This window comes from Amblyraja radiata, chromosome 46, assembly GCF_010909765.2.
Source record: "Amblyraja radiata isolate CabotCenter1 chromosome 46, sAmbRad1.1.pri, whole genome shotgun sequence".
Lineage (NCBI taxonomy): Eukaryota > Metazoa > Chordata > Chondrichthyes > Rajiformes > Rajidae > Amblyraja > Amblyraja radiata.
This window is the reverse complement of record NC_046001.1, coordinates 8,459,182-8,480,660: the sequence shown is the minus strand read 5'-3', so window position 1 is coordinate 8,480,660 and position 21,479 is coordinate 8,459,182. Positions and strand designations below refer to the sequence as shown.

At 43.2% G+C, this 21,479-nt stretch overlaps 1 protein-coding gene across 2 annotated transcripts in view; it reads right to left on the bottom strand.

Moving 5' to 3' along the window:
* Window positions 1-40: 40 nt before the first annotated feature.
* gls2 (glutaminase 2) overlaps window positions 41-21,479 on the bottom strand; it is a 37,582-nt gene continuing 16,143 nt past the window's right edge. For both annotated transcript variants that reach the window (XM_033015599.1, XM_033015598.1), the window contains 15 exons: window positions 19,027-19,156; window positions 17,955-18,034; window positions 16,468-16,631; window positions 15,756-15,814; window positions 11,454-11,486; window positions 10,454-10,512; window positions 10,125-10,191; window positions 9,430-9,480; window positions 7,469-7,645; window positions 4,081-4,212; window positions 3,872-3,964; window positions 3,233-3,294; window positions 2,629-2,705; window positions 2,304-2,367; window positions 41-964 (listed from right to left, as the gene is read on the bottom strand). In XM_033015599.1, coding sequence (XP_032871490.1) covers window positions 772-964; window positions 2,304-2,367; window positions 2,629-2,705; window positions 3,233-3,294; window positions 3,872-3,964; window positions 4,081-4,212; window positions 7,469-7,645; window positions 9,430-9,480; window positions 10,125-10,191; window positions 10,454-10,512; window positions 11,454-11,486; window positions 15,756-15,814; window positions 16,468-16,631; window positions 17,955-18,034; window positions 19,027-19,156 — 1,441 coding nt within the window. In that variant the 3' untranslated portion in view covers window positions 41-771. The remainder of the gene's footprint in view (window positions 965-2,303; window positions 2,368-2,628; window positions 2,706-3,232; window positions 3,295-3,871; window positions 3,965-4,080; window positions 4,213-7,468; window positions 7,646-9,429; window positions 9,481-10,124; window positions 10,192-10,453; window positions 10,513-11,453; window positions 11,487-15,755; window positions 15,815-16,467; window positions 16,632-17,954; window positions 18,035-19,026; window positions 19,157-21,479) is intronic.

Genomic DNA, 21,479 nt, shown 5'->3' with positions numbered 1-21,479 from the left:
CATGCTGATTATAATCCCGATGAACTGGAACAACATACAATTCTTTGTCTAGTCATTATATTTTTATTGCATTACCACAAAATAAATAGCAATTTAACACTGAATGATGCCTATAGCTTTACTTTAGACAGTGACACCTGTACACTCAAAAGCTGCTAGAGGACAGTCATTTCATAATTCATAATAAACAAGTACAACATTGACAAATACAAATCTACTAAAGCCAGGAGTACTTGTGCACTTTGCACCTTAACTATATGGAAACATGTGAGAAATTATTTTTCTCTATTCTGATTCTAAGGTTAGATTATCTCAAGATGCAGAAAGCCAAGTATTTGGTATGTCCAATATAGCTGTTCTTCAGATAGTTCCATGGGTGATTGAGTAAAAAGTGCTGGTGGTGGGATTTTATTGCCTTATTTTAATTTCCTTCTTTGGTTCTTGCATATCTTCTATTTTATTAAACCTTTTCTGATTCTATGCTGCTCAATTACTTCTCGTAGATATATTAATTTCCTTTGGATCATTGAAGTGTGAGGATCTCATTTGTTTAGCTTGGATATAATCACTTGGTCTGGACTTGCACACGGTGGCAGCTTTGGAGTCAACCATTCAAAACTGCAAGAAATCTGCAAATAATAGTCTGCGACTTTACTACTCTGGGGCATGTTGGCCACTGGACCTATGATAGTTAATTTGGAGACTGCTGGGACTACAGACAGCTACCACGCAACAACATCATTGACATGACACTGGAACTGGGGCCTACTTTCAGGCTTTTTTAACCAAAGAAGTGGGTGCTGTTTCACCTCCTTTGCTAGTCTCCCCTGCATTGTCATCAGATGTATCCTCTTCACACTCTGTCGACTCCAACACTGGGTACGATGTTTGGTAGTTTCTTAACAGCTTTGCAACTTGCTGATGGTTGAAGTGAATCGCATCATCAAGAGGAGTATTGCCCCACCTGTGAATAATTTCAAAGGCAACTCAAAATTCAAGTTCTCTGAAGACATATTTAAAGTAGCAAGTTTGGAAACGGATAGTTTTTCTCACTTAGTTTAGTTTTGAGATACAGCGCGCAAACAGGCCCTTTGGCCCACCGAGTCCACGCCGACCAGCGATCCCCGCACATTAATACTATCCTACACACACACACACACACTAGGGACAATTTACACTTATACGGGCAGGAACAGGATACTGATTGGGGATGATCAGCCATGATCACATTGAATGGCTCGAAGGGCCGAATGGCCGACTCCTGCATCTATTCAAGTTCAAGTGTTCAAGTGAGTTTATTGTCATGTGTCCCTGTATAGGACAATGACATTCTTGCTTTGCTTCAGCACACAGAACATAGTAGGCATTTACTACAAAACAGATCAGTGTGTCCATATACCATGATATAAATATATACACACATGAATAAATAAACTGATAAAGTGCAAATAACAGAAAATGGGTTATTAATGTTCAGAGTTTTGTCCGAGCCAGGTTTAATAGCCTGATGGCTGTGGGGAAGTAACTATTCCTGAACCTGGTTGTTGCAGTCTTCAGGCTCCTGTACCTTCTACCTGAAGGTAGCAGGGAGATGAGTGTGTGGCCAGGATGGTGTGGGTCTTTGATGATACTGCCAGCCTTTTTGAGGCAGCGACTGCGATAGATCCCCTCGATGGAAGGAAGGTCAGAGCCGATGATGGACTGGGCAGTGTTTACTACTTTTTGTAGTCTTTTCCTCTCCAGGGAGCTCAAATTGCCGAACCAAGCCACGATGCAACCGGTCAGCATGCTCTCGACTGTGCAGTACTGTACTCTCTACCTATAGTCTATACCGTCAATGAACCTACAAACCTATACGTCTTTGGTCACGGGGAGAAGGTACAAACTCCGTGCACCCATAGTCAGGATTGAACACGGGTCTCTGACGCTGTAGGGCAGCAACTCTACCGCTGCACCACCGTGCCGCCCACTTAAGATGGTCCACCGCGAGTATGCTATGCCAAGAATGGTGAACGGAATAAGTTAAACTGAATTTATAATGCTGCTAGAATTGGTTTTCCATGAGTGATTATAGTGTTCATTCTGGGGAGAAATACTATATACAACTCTCAATTACAATTCATGAGTGTCTAATGTTTATGGATTACATATCAGAACTGAACTCCACAACTAGAAGTGCACTAATATTCATCTTTAAGTTCAATTGGACTTTTGATGAAGCAGAGAGAGTGTGTTGGAACACAGGCTGCAGGGAAAGCAATCTTTCAATGCAATATCCTCTGCTGCTGAGATCTGCCACTCACCTGTCCTTGCAGAATGGATTCACACAACATGCATCGAGAAGGAAACAGACTACTTCCACGTGACCTGTATAAAATGGAATAAGCATTCAGTGATTTCAAAGCAATGGAGTTGGGGATAAGATATGCTATGGATCAGATCCTACTATCCTGACCCAATTTCATGAAGATTGGTGGTGGTGGTGGTGGGGGGGAAGAGGTAATGATCAGTCACTTACAGTAATGAATGAAAGTATATTGTCCTTGTTCCTCCCACCCACACTCCCTCCATCCCCAGGATTAGGAAAGCTGCAAGATGTACTCTTAGTACTGCTAACTTTAGCCATACCTTCAGCGGCAGCGATGTGCAAGGGTGTACGTGAATCATAATCTTTCTGTTCCATGTCCATAGCAGAAAGTGCAAATCTGGGAAAACAAGAGCACACGGCAGTCAGACAGTGCATACATTCGAGATAAACACAAGCGGAAAGCCTCCGTCTGAAGAAGGGTCTCGATCCAAAACATAGAAAATAGGTGCAGGAGGAGGCCATTCGGCCCTTCGAGCCAGCACCACCATTCATTGTGATCATGGCTGATCATCCCCTATCAATAACCCGTGCCTGCCTTCTCCCCATATCCCTTGACTCCACTAGCCCCTAGAGCTCAATCTATCTCTTAAATCCATCCAGTGACTTGGCCTCCACTGCCCTCTGTGGCAGGGAATTCCACAAATTCACAACTCTCTGGGTGGAAAAGTTTTTTTCTCACCTCAGTCTTAAATGACCTCCCCTTTATTCTAAGAACGTCACCCATTCCTTCTCTCCAGAGATGCTGCCTGTCCCTCCAGCATTCTGTGTCTATCTCCGGTGTAAACCAGCATTTGCAGTTCCTTCCGACACAAGGAAATCTCACTGTAAATAAATAGTGTATAATAACTATAAATAAGTACTCACCTCCTCAGTGCTGCTATGTCACCGCTGTAAGCAGCAAATAACAAGTTCACTACTGACTCCTCCTGGTGGATCAATAAAAATAAGATTTTTAAAAAAAAGGTTTCTTCTATCTATAATTAAATTAACATTAACAATTGATCAGAGCCCATTAAGAGCATTAATGCATCAGGTCTGCTCTTCTACACCCCTGGCCTGTCCTCATCCACTGAACCCCTCCCCCCCACCCCCCTTCCCCCATCTTTGCACATTGCCTTATCCTGGAATTTTCTCCTCAATAATTTAATTTCATGTGTGTGCAATATTACATATGTGCTGTGCAATAACTGGTCACTTAAATGTCATTATTCATTATTATTATACCTGCATATGACACTTTCAGTGCATGTATCTTTTGTGGCAGACCTATTTCCCTCTGACATAAATAAAGTCGTACTGTATCTCCTTCCACGTCCGATGACCACTCTCCCCAAACACAGACTCTACTCACCCACTGAATCCCCTTCCACGTTCCGCGGGCATGTTGCCCTATTGTGGACTCTCCCCGCCAAGTGAATCCCCTCCGAAAGCCCGCGATCATGCTCGCTTTCCACGCATCTACCGAGTCGCTCCAGCACGTTGTTTTCCCAATCGATTACTCACCCTCGCTTCACTTCCGTTTCTCCGTGGATCCAGTTTCCTGGCAAAATGCCTCAGGTTATCATAGTTGTGAAAGTTGAAGAGGGAGACCAGCTCCTGGAAGAGAAGAGAGCTCCTTAGAAGAATTGACCTTGTGATTTTCCTCGGCCGCAGTCTGACGTAAAGCATCACATTACCCTGCAATAAGTAGTGCAGGTGATTGACATTCATACCTGGCAGAAGTCGATGCCTCTCACACTGTTGCCAACTTTGTCTAAGGCGGGGGACCAACACATCACACCCATCACATTGGGCACCACAAGCAGAACACCACCAGAAACACCAGATTTTGCTGGAAGGCCAACCTATGGGCACACACACACATACAGACACACACATGTTAATAAGTGAAGGCCAAAGGTGGCAGTCAAAGCAACATTGCAATGCCCGCAGTTGTTCTCCAGTCTCACGTCATGGATTTACTTGTCCAGCAGATGAAAATTAACTCAAAAGCAACCCAACTTCCTCTGATGCCTTAGTTGAGAAAAGCTGAGCCTTGAGAGGCCAGTTGCTTCAATTCCTCGTTTCTGTTAGCTGAATGAGACGGGGTGGGTAGCAAGGGGTCACATTTAGCTGACATCGCTGCTTCTTTGTGCTCCCCATCGGCACCCCCCTCCCCTCCCCTCTCCCCCATTCCTTCAGTGGAAAATGCAGACCTTGTAGTAACAATTAGATTGAGTTTGGCTGTGATGACCCCATCACCAGATAGCTTATCTGAGGGTCATACATGAGGTTTGGCAACCTCTGAAAGATACCTGGGCATTATTGTGGAACCACACCAGAGTTCAATGCCAGACTAGAAAAAGGAGAAAACAAATCAGTTCAAAATGTCCAGTTAAATAATAAAAAACTCATTGGGATAAACATTACCAAAACCCTGGAAATGACAGACTTTCCCAAAACCTTGAACTGATTCAAAATGGCAGCATTTTTATATTTTACTCACCAAACAATTGATTCAGCGGCATGTTTAGATTAGTTTAGAAACAGGCCCTTCGGCCCACCGAGTCCGCGCCGACCTGCGATCCCCGCATATTAACACTATCCTACACACACTAGGGGACAATTTACAGTACACATACACCAAGCCAATTAACCTGCAAACCTGTTTAAGAAGGAACTGCAGATGCTGGAAAATCGAAGGTAGACAAAAATGCTGGAGAAATGCGGGACGAAACGTTGCCTATTTCCTTCGCTCCATAGATGCTGCTGCACCCGCTGAGTTTCTCCAGCATTTTTGTCAACCTGCAAACATAGAAACATAGAAAATAGGTGCAGGAGTAGGCCATTCGGCCCTTCGAGCCTGCACTGCCATTCAATATGATCATGGCTGATCATCCAACTCAGTATCCCAATCCTGCATGTCTTTGGAGTGTGGGAGGGAACCCACGCAGGTCACGAGGATAAGGTACACACTCCGTATAGACAGCACCCGTAGTCAGGACGGAACCCGGATCTCCGGCGTTGTGAGGCAGCAACTCTACCGTTACACCACCATGCCAACCCATGTTGTGGAACGCAGTCATCATGACAGAACATTGGAGCTAGAGGGAGGGACGTGAAGGGATTGTTCTGCAGTTAATTTTAATCATAAAACCTGCAGGTTAAAAAAGCCGGTAATAACCATTTGACTAGAATTTGCCTAAACCAACAACATATCAAACCACTAGATGGCAGAATTCCACAAGGTTTCATTATAGAAATAAAATACTATCAATGCTGGAAATCTGAAATAAAGGCAGAAAATGCTGAACAATTCTGATGAAAGGTCTGATCTGATCAGACCTCTGGGGTTATTAATTTCAGTTGCAAATTTAAATCAGCACACAACATTCAATAATGATTTTACAAAATGTTAAATGGTCAGCTCGACATAGATTACAAGACCTACACCAAACCCAAACCAATTAGGAGCAGATGAGGGCATTCGATCCAATTTGAGATTCCAGCTACCAAGACAGATGTGTACAGCAATTCGTTCTTCCCCCGCACAATTCACCCTACTGTAGTTACGGCCTGTGGACATCGGGAGCCGCGGTCTCCGGGGAGGGAGGGACTGCTCCAGACACTCCAAGCCGTTGAGGAGTGTTTCTCCCGACGCCGGAGCTCCATCATCCGGCAAGAGGGCCTGAAAACATCGGACTGGCTGCGGAGGCCACAAATAGGCCCCGACCCCGACCAGAGGAAGAGGACTGAACTTCCTAGTGCCTTTCTCCACAGTGGAAAATGTTGATTCTGCTGTGGGGGGGACGTTCACGTTGAATTCTATAATGTGTTGTGTCATTTTTCTTATTTTTTTCCCTCTATGGATGTACGGAAACCTAATTATTTCTTCTATGTAAAGCACTTTGGTTTCAACGCGAGTTGATTTAAACGTGCTATATAAATAACATTTACTCACTTACTTACTCAACGAGACGGAACGAAATTTAAGGTAGCTCTTCTTCTCCAAGAATCCTTTTTTGCTTAAGTCCACCCTCTGCCACCTCCAGTTTAAATTCCATTTGGAATATTTTGGAGGACCAGGAACCAAAAATGAATCACTGTGTTAAAACTGATCTGCCTTTGCAAACTGATTAATTTTATTAATTAAACCGAACCCCGCATTCTTTGTTGAATTGGTGTGCAGAACAATTATAATATTAAATATAGAAACATAGACAATAGGTGCAGGAGTAGGCCATTCGGCCCTTCGAGCCTGCACCGCCATTCAATATGATCATGGCTGATCATCCAACTCAGTATCCTGTACCTGCCTTCTCTCCATACCCCCTGATCCCTTTAGCCACAACGGCCACATCTAACTCCCTCTTAAATATAGACAAAGAACTGGCCTCAACTACCTTCTGTGGCAGAGAGTTCCACAGATTCACCACTCTCTGTGTGAATGTCCACAGGCCGTAATATTAAATTAAAAAACAATTGCTAATTTTGTGATCTGACTTTCTTGTAGACAATTGTCAATGAAGGGTTAATACATCCAGGAGATTGTGTGGATCTAGATGGGTGCTTGGGAGTCTCAGAAATATTGTAATCTGAAGATAGACACAAAAAGCTGGAGTAACTCAGCAGGACAGGCAGCATCTCTGGAGAGAAGGAATGGGTGACGTTTCGGGTCGAGACCCTTCTTCAGACCTGAAGAACTATTCAGTCCATTCATACTATTGTAATCTGAACTGGTTGGCACAAAATTGGGCATTATTAATTCTGAAGCATGGTTGGTGACAACGGTGGTGTGGACTGTTAAATCAGCACAGTGTTTATGTAATCCAAAAGTTTAGGTTAATAATCCAAATGTGATTTAAAATCCCACCAGAAGAGATGGATAATTGATATAAAATTTATGAAATATCCACCTCGTATCCTCCCTCAGTAGATTCACTGATTCAGCGAGGCTCCATGCAAAAATAAAAGGCAACTTAAAACACTGAAAGTAACAAAAGCACAGAATCTAGTCGAGCTGGTGGTGGCACCAAGCCCATTGCCAAGAGTGGCTTGGCAGCAACAGAGCAAGCTGGATCTTGAAGGACATCATCCTGATTGCTGCTCTGAAAAACTTACGTGAAAAGCAAATTCGCCTGAGAAGTCGTACATCCCGCAGGAGTGCATCAGGCTGAGGGTATTCCTCACCGCCTCAGCACTCAGGATCCGCTCTCCAGTGATCGGGCAAATGCCACCATTGGCCAAGGTAGCTGCCATCACGCCACCCGATTCGCATGTCACCTCGATCGAGCAGAGCTGGAACGGGAGGAAGAAAGTCAAACTTGGTGTTGCAGAAAGGCCCAGAGGCAAGGGAAAGCAAATCTAAAATTCAATGCGAGATTCCATTTAAATAATGTCAGGCGCTCCCTCCTCATCGCCTCACTTTTGGCGGGACATGTTCCCACCCTCACCCCACGGGCGCTCGAGCAACTCGTGCTCGACGGGCCCTCCAGAAGGGAGCGGACACTCTGAACAGGGGTGGGGGACCTTTTCATGTTGGAATGCCGCATTAAGTTAGCTGTAATCTAATAAGGCCGCATCCATGAAACTTCAATTAGATATACTTCAAAATGTACATTATTTTGTAAAAATCTAACTACTATGTACTAACTTCAAGAACATTTAAAAAAATGTTAATTTTAATGTTAATCAACCTTTTAATGACTTTGTTGTGACTGCTTTTTGTGGGAAAGCATTTGAATATTTTGTTGCAACATGGAGGTACGCAGTTTCAGCTGATCTTCTAGATGGGTGTCCGTAATTTGTGACCTTAAGGGCGGCTTGATTTGGGTTAGGTAGGAGAATGTAGATTTGCAGCAATAAGTGGTTGAAAAGCAAGAAAGCATTTTTCTTGCATGTCAAGGTTAACGTACATTCTAGAGTCGCATTAGAACTAAATCATGAGCATAACAGGTGTTAAAATAGCCCTCATGACTTACTAATGTTTTAATTGTAGCCGTCAGTCGGGGAGGATTATTTCATTGAATCTACTTTTACTCTTTGGTATTTTAAATACGTTCATTTTAAGATTAAAATAAAAATAATAAAAAACGAACAAAAACATATTAATAAAAATAAAAGGATTTGTTCCACAAAATTTGGATTCATTCAAAAGGCCGCACTTAATGGCCCAGAAGGCCGCATGTGGCCTTAAGGGCGAAGGTTCCCCACCCCTGGACTAGATAGACACACAATGCTGGAGTAACTCAGCGGGACAGGCAGCATCTCTGGAGAGAAGGAATCGGTGACGTTTCAAGTCGAGACCCTTCTTCAGACTGAGACAGAGAGAACACCAGGACAAAACTACGAGGTGTCGCTTGGCATCAAACGCTGCCCGCGGGTTGACCAAAACACACCGTCCCCGCCCCCCCTCCTGTCTCAGGAGTCAGCGACATGCTGGCGGCAACGGGCAAGTAAGTGGCTGCCTGCAGCCGGACAAAGACGTTGCCCCAGGGGGGAATCTGAGAGAGAGTTCTCAATAGTGTGAAGAAGAAGAAGAGGTCAGAAGAGATCCAAGTGGAAGAAGCAATTGGTGAGTACTGGAAATTTGGCAAAAATGGGCTTGTGGAGAAGATGCCGGTGACTAAAAGTAACAGGTAAGAGGTGGGGGTTTAACATGAATCACTTGAGCTTACACATATGTCCAGCCTCTCATATATACCCAGCTCTGTCAAATGTTTGTTTTAGTGATAAATATATTAGGATGCACCCAGGTGGAAAATTGCTCTCCCGCGAATTTCATGATTGGAGAGAGGGAGAAAAGTGATAACACCTGAGGCAGAGTGAGCACTTAAATCCCAGACCCTCATCCACCATCAATTGAATGGTAGTTATTAGTTTGGATTATAACTGTTTCAGTGAGGGGTAGCCACAGATCCAGCATGCATCCAAGTCCATATACAAGTGTGAACAGCATTCAGTCCGAAGCAGGGTCCTGAAGTGAAATGTCATCTGTCCATTCCCTCCACAGATGCTGCCTGACACGCTGAGTTATTTTTGTGTTTTGCTGTTTGTGTACAGTACCAAGCTGCTTTACCCACCTGGAAGTAGAAATCTAGCGTAGCAATCATGTCAACGCCGTCTGGAAAGCACTGGGATTTAAAAAAAGATAAACTCAGATTACTTCATGAAACGTAAAATGGGGCCATCCTCTTTCTAATTTCAAAAACCATTCACATCAACAATCTAAGTAGCTCCAGCACCAGTGTTCCCATCAATGAGCCAGGTTCTCTTTTCTAATGGTTCCTACAAGCCTGCCGTTAAAATACTCTCAACTGATTACAGTTGGATGCAGAAGGGTAAAATGGTGGGAGATGGCTAACTGATAAATGACTGCCATTTTTAAGGGATCTCTGAGATCACCGTATAATGTTAGAATGAGACTTTTACATTGTATTGAGCAGCACAGAGCGACAGTGGATTTTGAGTTGCCAATGTCACTGTAGGGAAAGAGTGAAGTGACCAGGGCAAACATTTAACTCCATGGCAACAACAGAAATGCTGGAAGAACACAGCCAGTCAAGCAGCATCTGCGGAAGGAGAAACCAGTCAATAGTTTGGGTCTGTGACTCTTCCTCAGAATCAGTAAATAAACCGAAACATTGTCCGTTTTTTCCGTTTAACAAATGTTGTTTGACTGTCTGAGTTCTTCCAACATTTCTATTTTGTTTCAGAATCCAGCACATGCAGTTTTACTCGTTTTCCCTTTAACTCTACCGCGTTGTATTTTGCTTACCTTCTTTTCCTTCAAGTAATATCCAATGGCAAAATTCCTGTCTCCCGTCTCCTTCTCTGACTGAAACCTGGAAAGAAACAAGAGAATATTCGTCACAAAACGCTGGAGTAACTCAGCGGGACAGGCAGCATCTCTGGAGAGAAGGGATGGGTGATGTTCCGGGTCGAAACCTTTCCTCAGTCTGAAGAAGGGTCTCGACCCGAAACGCCGCCTATTTCCTTCGCTCCAGAGATGTTGCCTCACCCGCTGAGTTTCTCCAGCATTTTTGTCTATCAGAGACTATTGCATGCTCTGTGTGGATCTTTGGAGGAATAGAGGCTGGCACTTACGTAGCATTGCTGAAGCCCACATATTCATGTCCTGCCATCTTATTAAGGAAATGCATAACCTGGAGACAAGAAAATAAAGTTAGACCCAATGTGCAATTTCAGAGAATAAGAGTCAAGGATTCAAGGATTCAGGAGAGTTTATTGTCATGTGTCCCAGATAGGACAATGAAATTCATGCTTTGCTTCAGCACAACAGAGTATAGAAGGCATGACGACAGAACAGATCAGTGTGTCCATATACCATTGTATAAATATATACACACATGAATAAATAAAACAGATAAAGTGCAAATAAACAGATAATGGTCTATTAATGTTCAGAGTTTTGTTTCAGTTGAGTTTAATAGCCTGATGGCTGTGGGGAAGTAGCTATTCCTGAACCTGGATGTTGCAGATTTCAGGCTCATGTACCTTCTACCTGAAGGTAGCGGGGAGATGAGTGTGTGGCCAGGATGGTGTGGGTCTTTGATGATGCTGCCAGCCTTTTTGAGGCAGCGACTGCGATAAATCCCCTCGATGGTAGGGAGGTCAGAGCCGATGATGGACTGGGCAGTGTCTACTACTTTTTGTAGTCTTTTCCACTGTCCTGATGTTGGCTGTAATTATAATTGAAGTCCAGACTATATGGAACGCATCTGCATTGACTTACTTGACCTACTCTTGTGAGATTTAATCGTGATGATAACAAATATTTTTAAAAGACACGACACAAGTGTTGAATATGCATTATCAATTGGTTATCATGGATTGCACAAGATAACATGGAAATGAGTTTCATACGGCAGAGCCTTTGGGCTATCTTGAAGGTTTCTTTAGAATTTCCCTTATTCATTGCTTGCAAAACTAAATCTACCTGAAGAAGGCCTCCTTTTAAACTAAATAAGCCCCAACCGTTTGGTGCATTGGATTTTCTCCACGGCAGTCAATTGAAAGGACAGATCAAAGAGTCTCTGGAGAAATTGCCATCTCATTCTTGCTATATTGTTCGTGTAATACTTACACAGTCAAACTTTTCCGCTTTGTTTGCTCCAGGCTGAAAAAAACAAGTGGAAAAACTGTTAGAGCCCAAAAATATTCCTTGTGGCACCTCGTTCAAAAACTCATGAAAATCCATGCAGCCATCTTGTGACAGAGTACATAAGGTCATAAGTGATAGGAGCAGAATTGGCCGTTTGGTCCATCAAGTCTACTCTGCCATTCGATTGTGGCTCATCGATCTCTCCCTCCTAACCCCATTCTCCTGCCTTCTCCCCATAACTCCTGACACCCGCACTAATCAACAATCTATCAATCTCTGCCTTAAAAATAAATATCCACTGACTTTGCTTCCACTGCCGTCTGTGGCAACGAATCCCACAGATTCACAAATCTCTGACTAAAGAAATTCCTCCTCATCTCCTTCCTAAAGGAAAGTCCTTTAATTCTGAGGCTGCGACCTCTGGTCCTGGACTCTCCCACTAGTGGAAACATTCTCTCCCCATCCACTCTATCCAGGCCTTTCAATATTCGGTGAGGTTTCAATGAGGTTCCCCCCTCATTCTTCTAAACTCCAGTGAGTACAGGCCCAGCGCCGACAAACACTCGTCATATGTTAACCCACTCATAATGCATCTTTTCCTGTGGTGACTGTGGAACACCATGGACAGAGAGAGGGGAACATAGCAAGAATGGTACACTCACAACCTTGCAAGAGAGAGAAATTACAAAATGAATGACGAGGAAATGACTTAGATTTATATACCGCATTTCTCTACATTCAGATTGTCCCAAAGTATTGTTTTGGTTGTAAAGCACATTCCAAGTGGAGTCTTTGTTATAACGAGGGAAATGCACCATGCTCTCACAAGGTTAATTCCCGGGATGGCGGGACTGTCGTATGCTAAGAGAATGGAGCAGCTGGGCTTGTACACTCTGGAGTTTAGAAGGATGAAGGGATATCTCATTGAAACATATAAGATTGTTAAGGGTTTGGACACGCTAGAGGCAGGAAACATGTTCCCGATGTTGGGGGAGTCCAGAACCAGGGGCCACACAGTTTAAGAATAAGGAGTAAGCCATTTAGAACGGAGACAAGGAAACACTTTTTCTCAGAGAGAGTGGTGAGTCTGTGGAATTCTCTGCCTCAGAGGGCGGTGGAGGCCGATTCTCTGGATGCTTTCAAGAGAGAGCTAGATAGGGCACTTAAAATAGCGGAGTCAGGGGATATGGGGAGAAGGCAGGAACGGGGTACTGATTGAGGATGATCAGCCATGATCACATTGAATGGCGGTGCTGGCTCGAAGGGCCAAATAGCCTACTCCTGCACCTATTGTCTATTGTCTATAATATTATTATAATAATATTGCCTGATAACAGATATCAGGCAATATTACTAATTCTGCTCTTAAAGTGATTGCACAATATACCATGGCATCAGACCTGATAATTAAATAAGACCGGAAACCTGGTGTAAAAAGGGAATTAGATTTCACTCAAGCACACTGTGTGTTTTTAAAACCAACCAGCCGGTGTGAAATGAAACACAAATACAAATGAGCTTCAGAACTTGAAGTTTGCCATAGTGATGTGTGACTGAAGGGTTCATAACAAAGAGATAAGCTTTGTGTTTTCTAAAGGATTATGCAATGTCAGTCAGTTTGATTTCTGATTACCCAGGTATTATTTCCTGACGAAGTGCAGGTTGTGTTAGCACCCCCACTAAATGTATTTACCATCCTCGAACATGTCCGCTTGTCACCCTGCCAAAATGGAAACCAGTCTTACTCTGCACTTTCTTGGCAGCCTGAATAAACTTTCAGGCTCCATTCCTGTTTACCATCTCCAATACAACACCGATCTCCAATACAACACCAACAGCTGCTTTTTGCAGAAATTTTCGGATGACACAGCTGTTGTCGGCCTCATCAAAGGGGGCAATGAGGAGGAGTATAGAGACATAATAAGCAACTTTGTGGAGTGGAGTGCACACAATAACCTCCATCTTAACACCACAAAAACCAAGGAGATAGTTGTGGACTTCAGGAAGGGGAGGAGGAGGACTCAACCAACACCAATCACCATTAAGGGCACTGAGGTGGAGGTGGTCGCTAACCACAGGTACCTTGGGGTGCAGCTTGACAGTGAGCTGGACTGGAAGGGTCATATGGAGGCGGTGTACAGGAAGGGACAAAGTCGACTGTATTTCTTAAGGAGGCTGAGGTTATTTAACATCTGCCAACCCCTGCTGTGCAGTGTCTACCATTCAGTGGTGGCCAGTGCTCTGTTTTTTTGCTGTGGCCTGTTGGGGAGATGGCGCCCGCATAGCGGACAAAAACAGACTGGACAAGCTGATCAGGAAGGCCGGCTCAGTGGTCGGGGCTGAGCAACGAACGGTCCAGCAGGTGGCAGAGGCCAGAACTCTGAACAAACTGGGTTCAATAATGACCAACCCCACTCACCCACTCCATGCCCTGAAGGTGATCAAGACGAGCATCTTCAGTCAGAGACTGATTGCACCAATGTGCAAAACTGAGAGACATAGGAAGTCTTGTATACCAGCTGCTATAAGGTTATATAATGCGCATAAATAACTCCACTTTTTTTCATTCCTTGTATTTTAACTTGTATTTTAACTTGTTAAGTATGGAAGCTATTTGAGGAAATGTGTGGTGTTATGTCTGTCTTGAAGCTGTCGTGGCACTGTAATTTCCTGTAAAGGATTATTAAAGGTATAATCAATCAATCAATCAATCAATCAAACTTGAGGGGCAGATTAGGAGTTTTTAAGAATGGGGATTGAATTTTCCAAAATATGGTCTCCTTTCATTGAATTTCTTCAACAACATCATGGTTGAACACAAACTCAAAACCGACGCTAGGGTCGGGTGAGTGGGCGTAGGGAAGGGTAGTGGGATATATCTCCACTTTTTTCACTTCTTCGTTAGTTTAGAGGTTTTTCTTTTTTATCTTTTGTATCTTTTTCGAAATACTTTCTTTTGTTTTTCCTTTCTTCTTCCTTTCCTTTCTTTCCTTTTTTCTTTTTTCCGATTTACTTATTAGTTTATAAAATGTTAAAACTGAAGCTGTACGAAAATGGTTTAATTGTTATGTCGATTACTTTCTCCTTGTACAATTGCTTCTAATAAAAATAAATATTTAAAAAAAAGAATGGGGATTGACAACAGCTGCAGCAAGAGGCGAGGAATTAGTACTTTCCTCACAATTCTTTCTACTAGTAATTAGTTTAGTTTAGTTTAGAGATACAGCGCGGAAACAGGTCCTTCGGCCCACCGAGTCCGTGCCGACCAGCGATCGCCCGTTCACACACTAGTTTAGTTTGGAGATACAATGAGGAAACAGGCCCTTCGGCCCACTGAGTCCGTGCCGACCAGACGTCCCCACACGTTAACACTATCCTACACACACCAGGGACACTTTTACATTTACACCAAGCCAATTAACCTACAAACCTGTACATCTTTGGAGTGTGGGAGGAAACAGAAGATCTCGGAGAAAACCCACGCAGGTCACGGGGAGAACGTACAAACTCCGTACAGACAGCACCCGTAGTCAGGATCGAACCCGGGTCCCTGGTGCTGTGAGGCAGCAACTCTATCGCTGCGCCACCGTGCCGCCCTTTGCATTGCGTTGTTCAAGGGAAATATTTATTGTTCACATCAGGTGGCCGACAGATGGTCTGTGCTAGTTTGCTATCACTACAGCACTTACAGAGTGGAAGAATGGGAGAAGGAGAATAATCATGAAGCAGGAACCTTGACTGACAGACTGGGTGAGGTCAGTTGACCTTCTCGAGTGTCAGTGTGCTGCTGCCTGTGACAGAGTCTGAACACTGAACATTGAATCAGCTGGCAGTGCCAGAGGGAATGGTACTACCCACCCTCCAGTCAAAGGTCACTATTATTTCACTTAGCTCAGTCTGCTTGGACCAACCTGATCTCCCAGTTGCCAAACACTTTAGTTCCCCTTCTCATTCCCACACTGACCTTTCTGTCGTAGGCCTTCTCCATTGTCAGAGTGAGGCCAAACCACAAATTGGAGGAACAGCATCTCATATTTTGCTTGGGCAGCTTCCACCCCTGCAGTATGAATATTAATTTCTCTAACTTCAAGTAACCCCTGCATTCCCTCTCTCTATATCTCTCTATATAATTCATTTGTTCTATATCTTACGTTTCCCTTTCCCCTGACTCTCAGTCTGAAGAGTGTCGACCCGAAACGTCACCAATTCCTTTTCTCCAGAGATGTTGTCTGACCCACTGAGTTACTCCAGCTTTTTGTGTCTATCTTCACCATATTATCTTACCTTGATAAGTGAGGTGATAACTATTGCACCTGCGTTGACCATAGGATTATGAGGTTTATCTAAAGACAAAATAGAATATTTACATTAACAGTATGAAGCAATCTTTGAAGTTGTCTAAATTTAAGTGAATTGAAATTGAATGGCACTTAATTTAAAAAATGACACTGATTGTGTATGTTTTCACTTTGGCAACCAATGTGCAGACATCTTTCAGCTGACACTAAAACCAACCCATTAAGGCTCTTAATTATTTAATGTGCATAAAATGTGTTTTAAATGACCATAGTCTTCACAACATCATTTCAAACCCTCGTCACGACAGATGGTGACACTTTTAGTACAGTTGCTATATTTAAAAAAGCAACAAGGTGGAGCACTGTTCCAGTTTTTTTCTCTGCTGCATACAACAACATAGATGCCATATGGCCTTTTGAGATTTCCATGTCTTGAATTTCCTTTATCCTTTTCAGTGCGATGTTCAAATTCCAAGTACTTAGTGCAAATCTTTTCTTTTTTTTGTTGGTAACGGATGTATAATTAGTTCTATTATTCCTCAATAAATGAAAGCTCTATAGCAACAGTTGATGTGCAGGTGAGATGAAACTCCTTTGTGTATTCTGTTGCCAAGAGGAGTTGGAACTCTGGCTCCCCTGAGATTGTCAATTTGGCTAAGCCCAGGTTGTCTATTGGAGCTCTTATACCGTATACTTGCCTTCTTCGTTCAAAAAGACTTTATTGAAGCGTAGTCCGCTCGGTTCTTTGCCTACATACTGGTGAACAAAGTCAGTGCTAAATTCATTCACTGCAATCGCATATTCCAGCGGCTTGATGCAAGATTGTAAGCAGAAGGGAACTTTGGTATCTCCAATGGAGTATCTAAAGAGAATCAAAAACAAAAAGGGGTAGGAAGGAACTGCAGATGCTGGTTTAAACCGAAGACAGATACACAATGTTGGAGTAACTCAGCGGGGACAGGCAGCATCTCTGGAGAGAAGGATTGGGTGATGTTTCGGGTCAAGACCCTTCTTCGGACTAAAAGTGCAAGAAGAGTCTTGGCCCGAAACGTCACCCATTCCTTCTCGCCACAAAATGTAGATCCGTTAAATTAATACTTTTGCTTAAAATAAACACAATTAAAATCTGTCTGCCTTTAATTCCATACTTACCCAGGTGCTGGTAACAATCACTACATGGTAGAACCTTTTGGTTCAGATATTAGCCAATTTGTTTATCCTAATTGATGCACAGAATCTCATTTAAACGGTTTCCTAACTACTCAAATGATCCAACGGCAATGCAGGAAAGCTTCCATTACAAGGACAAGTTGGGATGTATTGTAAAAAATACATGTGAATGGTTAATGCAACTTTGGAAAAAGTGGCCATATGTGGAACAGGAACATTTAGTGAACCAGCCATGAAGCATTCAGCTTCTGAAAATGGCATCCAGAAATGTATTCATCATTTGGTCCCATGTAATCCATTGTGCTGTTAATGTTAAAGAAGTCTGAATAGGGAGCTATCCTTCAGCCAATACTTGCTCCGCTCAGTCCACCTAAACCTACCGTATCTCCTGGTTGCTCAACACTTTAACTGCCCCCCTCCCCCTCCCATTCCCACACTGACCTTTCTGTCCTGGGCCTCCTCCACTGTCAGAGTGAGGCCCAGTGCAAATTAGAGGAACAGCATCTCATATTTCACTTGGGCAGCTTACACCCCAGCAGTGCAACATTCACTTCTCTAACTTCAAGTGACACTTGCTTTCCCTCTCTCTCAATCCCTTCCCATTCCCAGTTCTCCGACCAGTCTGACTGTCCCCCGACTACATTTTATCTCGGTTTACTTTGTTGTCACCTTTCCAGCTAACAATGATCTATTCTACATTTTCCTTTATCGCCATCTCTTTTGATGTCTCGTTTTCACACCTTACACTTCCTTATCTCTGTGTCTCCCTCTCCCCTGAGTGTCAGTTTGAGGAAGCGTCTCGACCGAAAACGTCAACCATTCCTTCTCTCCAGAGATGCTGCCTGTCCCACTGAGTTACTCCAGCACTTTGTGACTATCATCTCCCTCTTATTTCTATTCCTGAAGGAATACAAGAGGAAAAACTTGAGATATGCTTTCCAAATTTGTTGGGTTTCCCAATGTTCACATGACTGTCACATTTACGATGTTTGTATTTGATGATTTTAAAGCTTACCTCTGTCCATCCACTGTGCACAGAGAAACTCCCCAGAGATCCGGGCTGAATTTGGCCAGTTGTGGGATGTAGTCTGCAACCTATGAAAATACCATCGCTTTTAAACAAATTATGAGAGAAACAACAGCAATTAACAATTACATATTGCCTTTTACTTTGAAATGTGCCCCATGGCACGATAAATAGAAAACTCGTACAGTGCCGTGGATGATATTTGCAGGGTTGATCAGGCTTGGTTAAAGAAAATAGACACAAAATGCTGGAGTAACTCAGCGGGACAGGCAGCATCTCTGGATAGAAGGAATGGGTTTGGACACGCTAGAGGCAGGAAACATGTTCCCGATATTGGGGGAGTCCAGAACCAGGGGCCATTTAGAATGGAGTAAGCCATTTAGAATGGAGACGAGGAAACACTTTTTCTCACAGAGAGTGGTGAGTCTGTGGAATTCTCTGCCTCAGAGGGCAGTGGAGGCAGGTTCTCTGGATACTTTCAAGAGAGAGCTAGATAGGGCTCTTAAAAATAGCGGAGTCAGGGGATATGGGGAGAAGGCAGGAACGGGGTACTGATTGGGGATGATCAGCCGTGATCACATTGAAAGGCAGTGCTGGCTCGAAGGGTTGAATGGCCTACTCCTGCACCTGTTGTCTGTGTCCATTGTCTATTGGGTGACGTTTCGGGTCGAAACCCTTCTTCAATATATTTTAAGGAGGATTTTAAAATGAGGATAAGACAAAAGTTTCATGGAGGGAATTCCAAAGCTGGGGTTATAGCTGGTTGAAGGCATGGCAGGCAGTGGCACAAAAGGCCAGAATCAGGGAACTGGGGAGTTCAAAGGTGTAAGTAGTAAGCTGAAGGCATTTTGTCTGGTTGAAATATGTGGCCTTTATCCAGCATACTCAAGTTTGCAACCTCAATGTAGGAGAACAACCTGATGACAAGACTAAGTTGAATCCCAGCTGGGATTTGACACCTTGATCAAATTCCACGTTTTCTGTATCACCACCACACCAACCCCTTACATGTGTCCCACTTCCATCCCTGCCTCCATCTTATCTTCATTGAACATCTCACCTTGCCACTGGTCTTCATTTTTGCATTCTCATAGAGCCGGTTGATATGTGATGAAAATACTTCAAAGTCGGGGATGACAAATTTCTTCCTGAAGGCCTGGGTCAGTAGAACAATGTTACTCCCGAAAAATCTTAAAGAGAAAAAAAACAAAACAAAAGCCTTGGCCTATGTGGCGGAGAAACAACGATAATATCTATGGTTTATATTTGAGGCTGAAACATAAATCACTTCAAACCAATACAAGAATTTGAGTAAAATGTCAAAAATGCAATCCCCATCTTATTCGTGGAATAAAGTGTGAATCAGAACTATCTTCAGTGGGTGCCCTTCTATAAAATGTCCTGAACTCACCCTATTAGTGAACCAACACACAAACCTGAAGAAGGGTCTCGACCCGAAACGTCACCCATTCCTTCTCTCCAGATATGCTGTCTGTCCCGCTGAGTTACTCCATCTTTTTGTGTCTATCTTCAGTTTAAACCAGCATCTGCAGTTCCTTCTTACACACAAACCAACCTCCTATTGACTCCATCTACACCTCACGCTGCCTCGGCAAGGCCAGCAGCATAATCAAGGACCAGTCGCACCCTGGCCACTCCCTCTTCTCCCCTCTCCCATCGGGCAAGAGGTACAGAAGTGTGAAATTGCACACCTCCAGATTCAGGGACAGATTCTTCCCGGCTGTTATCAGGCAACTGAACCATCCTACCACAACCAGAGAGCAGCGCTGAACTACTATCTACCTCTCTGGTGACCCTCGGACGATCTTTGATCGGATTTTGATGGCTTTACCTTGCACTAAACGTTATTCCTTATCCTGTATCTGTATAATGTAGATAGATTGATTGTAATCATGTATTGTCTTTCTGTTGACTGGATAGCACGCAACAGAGGCTTTTCACTGTACATCGGTACACGTGACAATAAACTAGACTGAACTAAATATTGTTGCTGGGAAAACAAATAAAATAGGTACAGTCCTAAACAGTCTGGACCTCCCAGTATGTCCTTTAGTCTATTAATTTGACAATGGTTAAATCCTGAGGTGTGCACTCTTATTTTCTAACCACTTATCCTGTTTTAAACACCTGTGAACCAGACTTAATTTGTCTGTTGTAGAAACAAGGAACTGTAGATGCTGGTTTATACTGCTATTGAAATGCTAGTCATCATCTTATTTAAGTAGAATAAAACATGATAGTGAATCTGAACTATATTCAATAGATCTCTGCAGAACATGGATAGGTGACAGGCCCTCCATCTTGTTTATTGACACACAGTGCTGGAGTAACTCAGCGGGACAGGCAGCATCTCTGGAGAGAAGGAATGGGTTACGTTTCGGGTCGAGACCCTTCTTCAGACCCTCCTTGTTTACTTCTCTGCACTCGTTCCAACTGAAATTATAATACCTTGTTCGTTATTATAATTGGTTTTCTCATTTCATCATTCGCACCAGCCCTTTCACCCTCAGTTGTTTAATAAGTCTCCATCTTAGTCTTAGACAGACACAAAATGCTGGAGTAACTCAGTGGGACAGGCAGCATCTCTGGAGAGAAGGAATGGGTTGAGACCCTACTTCAGACTGACGTTTCGGGTCGAGACCCTTCTTAGTCTTTATCTCTCTGTGAGAAAAATCAGTCAATTGATTCATCCTGATTGTTAATAGAATGGCTTGTGAAATCCTTGCCCTGATCCCCAATGTTTTTGTAAATAATCTATGAAACCATTCGAACATTAAAAAATACATTGTTTTTTCTCCTGTGATCTATGAGGCAAACCCCAGAAAATTCCTGGAAACTCCAGAATCATTTTGGGAGCACACAACTAGCTCCAGACAATTACTTATTTATATCTTGTGTTTTTGGCAGCCATGCCTGGAGAAAACCAGTATTGGTCCATCTTAATCCCTTCATGAAAAGGACCAGGTATACAGTGGCTTGCAAAAGTATTCGTACCCCTTGAACTTTTCCACATTTTGTCACGTTACAACCACAAACGTAAATGTATTTTATTGGGATTTTATGTGATAGACCAACACAAAGTGGCGCATAATTGTGAAGTGGAAGGAAAATGATACATGGTTTTCAAATTTTTTTACAAATAAAAAACTGAAAAGTGTGGCGTGCAAAAGTATTCAGCCCCCTTTACCCCTAAATAAAATCCAGTGCAACCAATTGCCTTCAGAAGTCACCTAATTAGTAAATAGAGTCCACTTGTGTGTAATCTAATCTCAGTATAAATACAGCTGTTCTGTGAAGGCCTCAGAGGTTTGTTAGAGAACATTAGTGAACAAGCAGCATCATGAAGCCCAAGGAACACACCAGACAGGTCAGGGATAACGTTGTGGAGAAGTTTAAAGCAGGGTTAGGTTATAAAAAAATATCCCAAGCTTTGAACATCTCACGGAGCACTGTTCAAACTATCATCCGAAAATGGAAAGAGTATGGCACAAC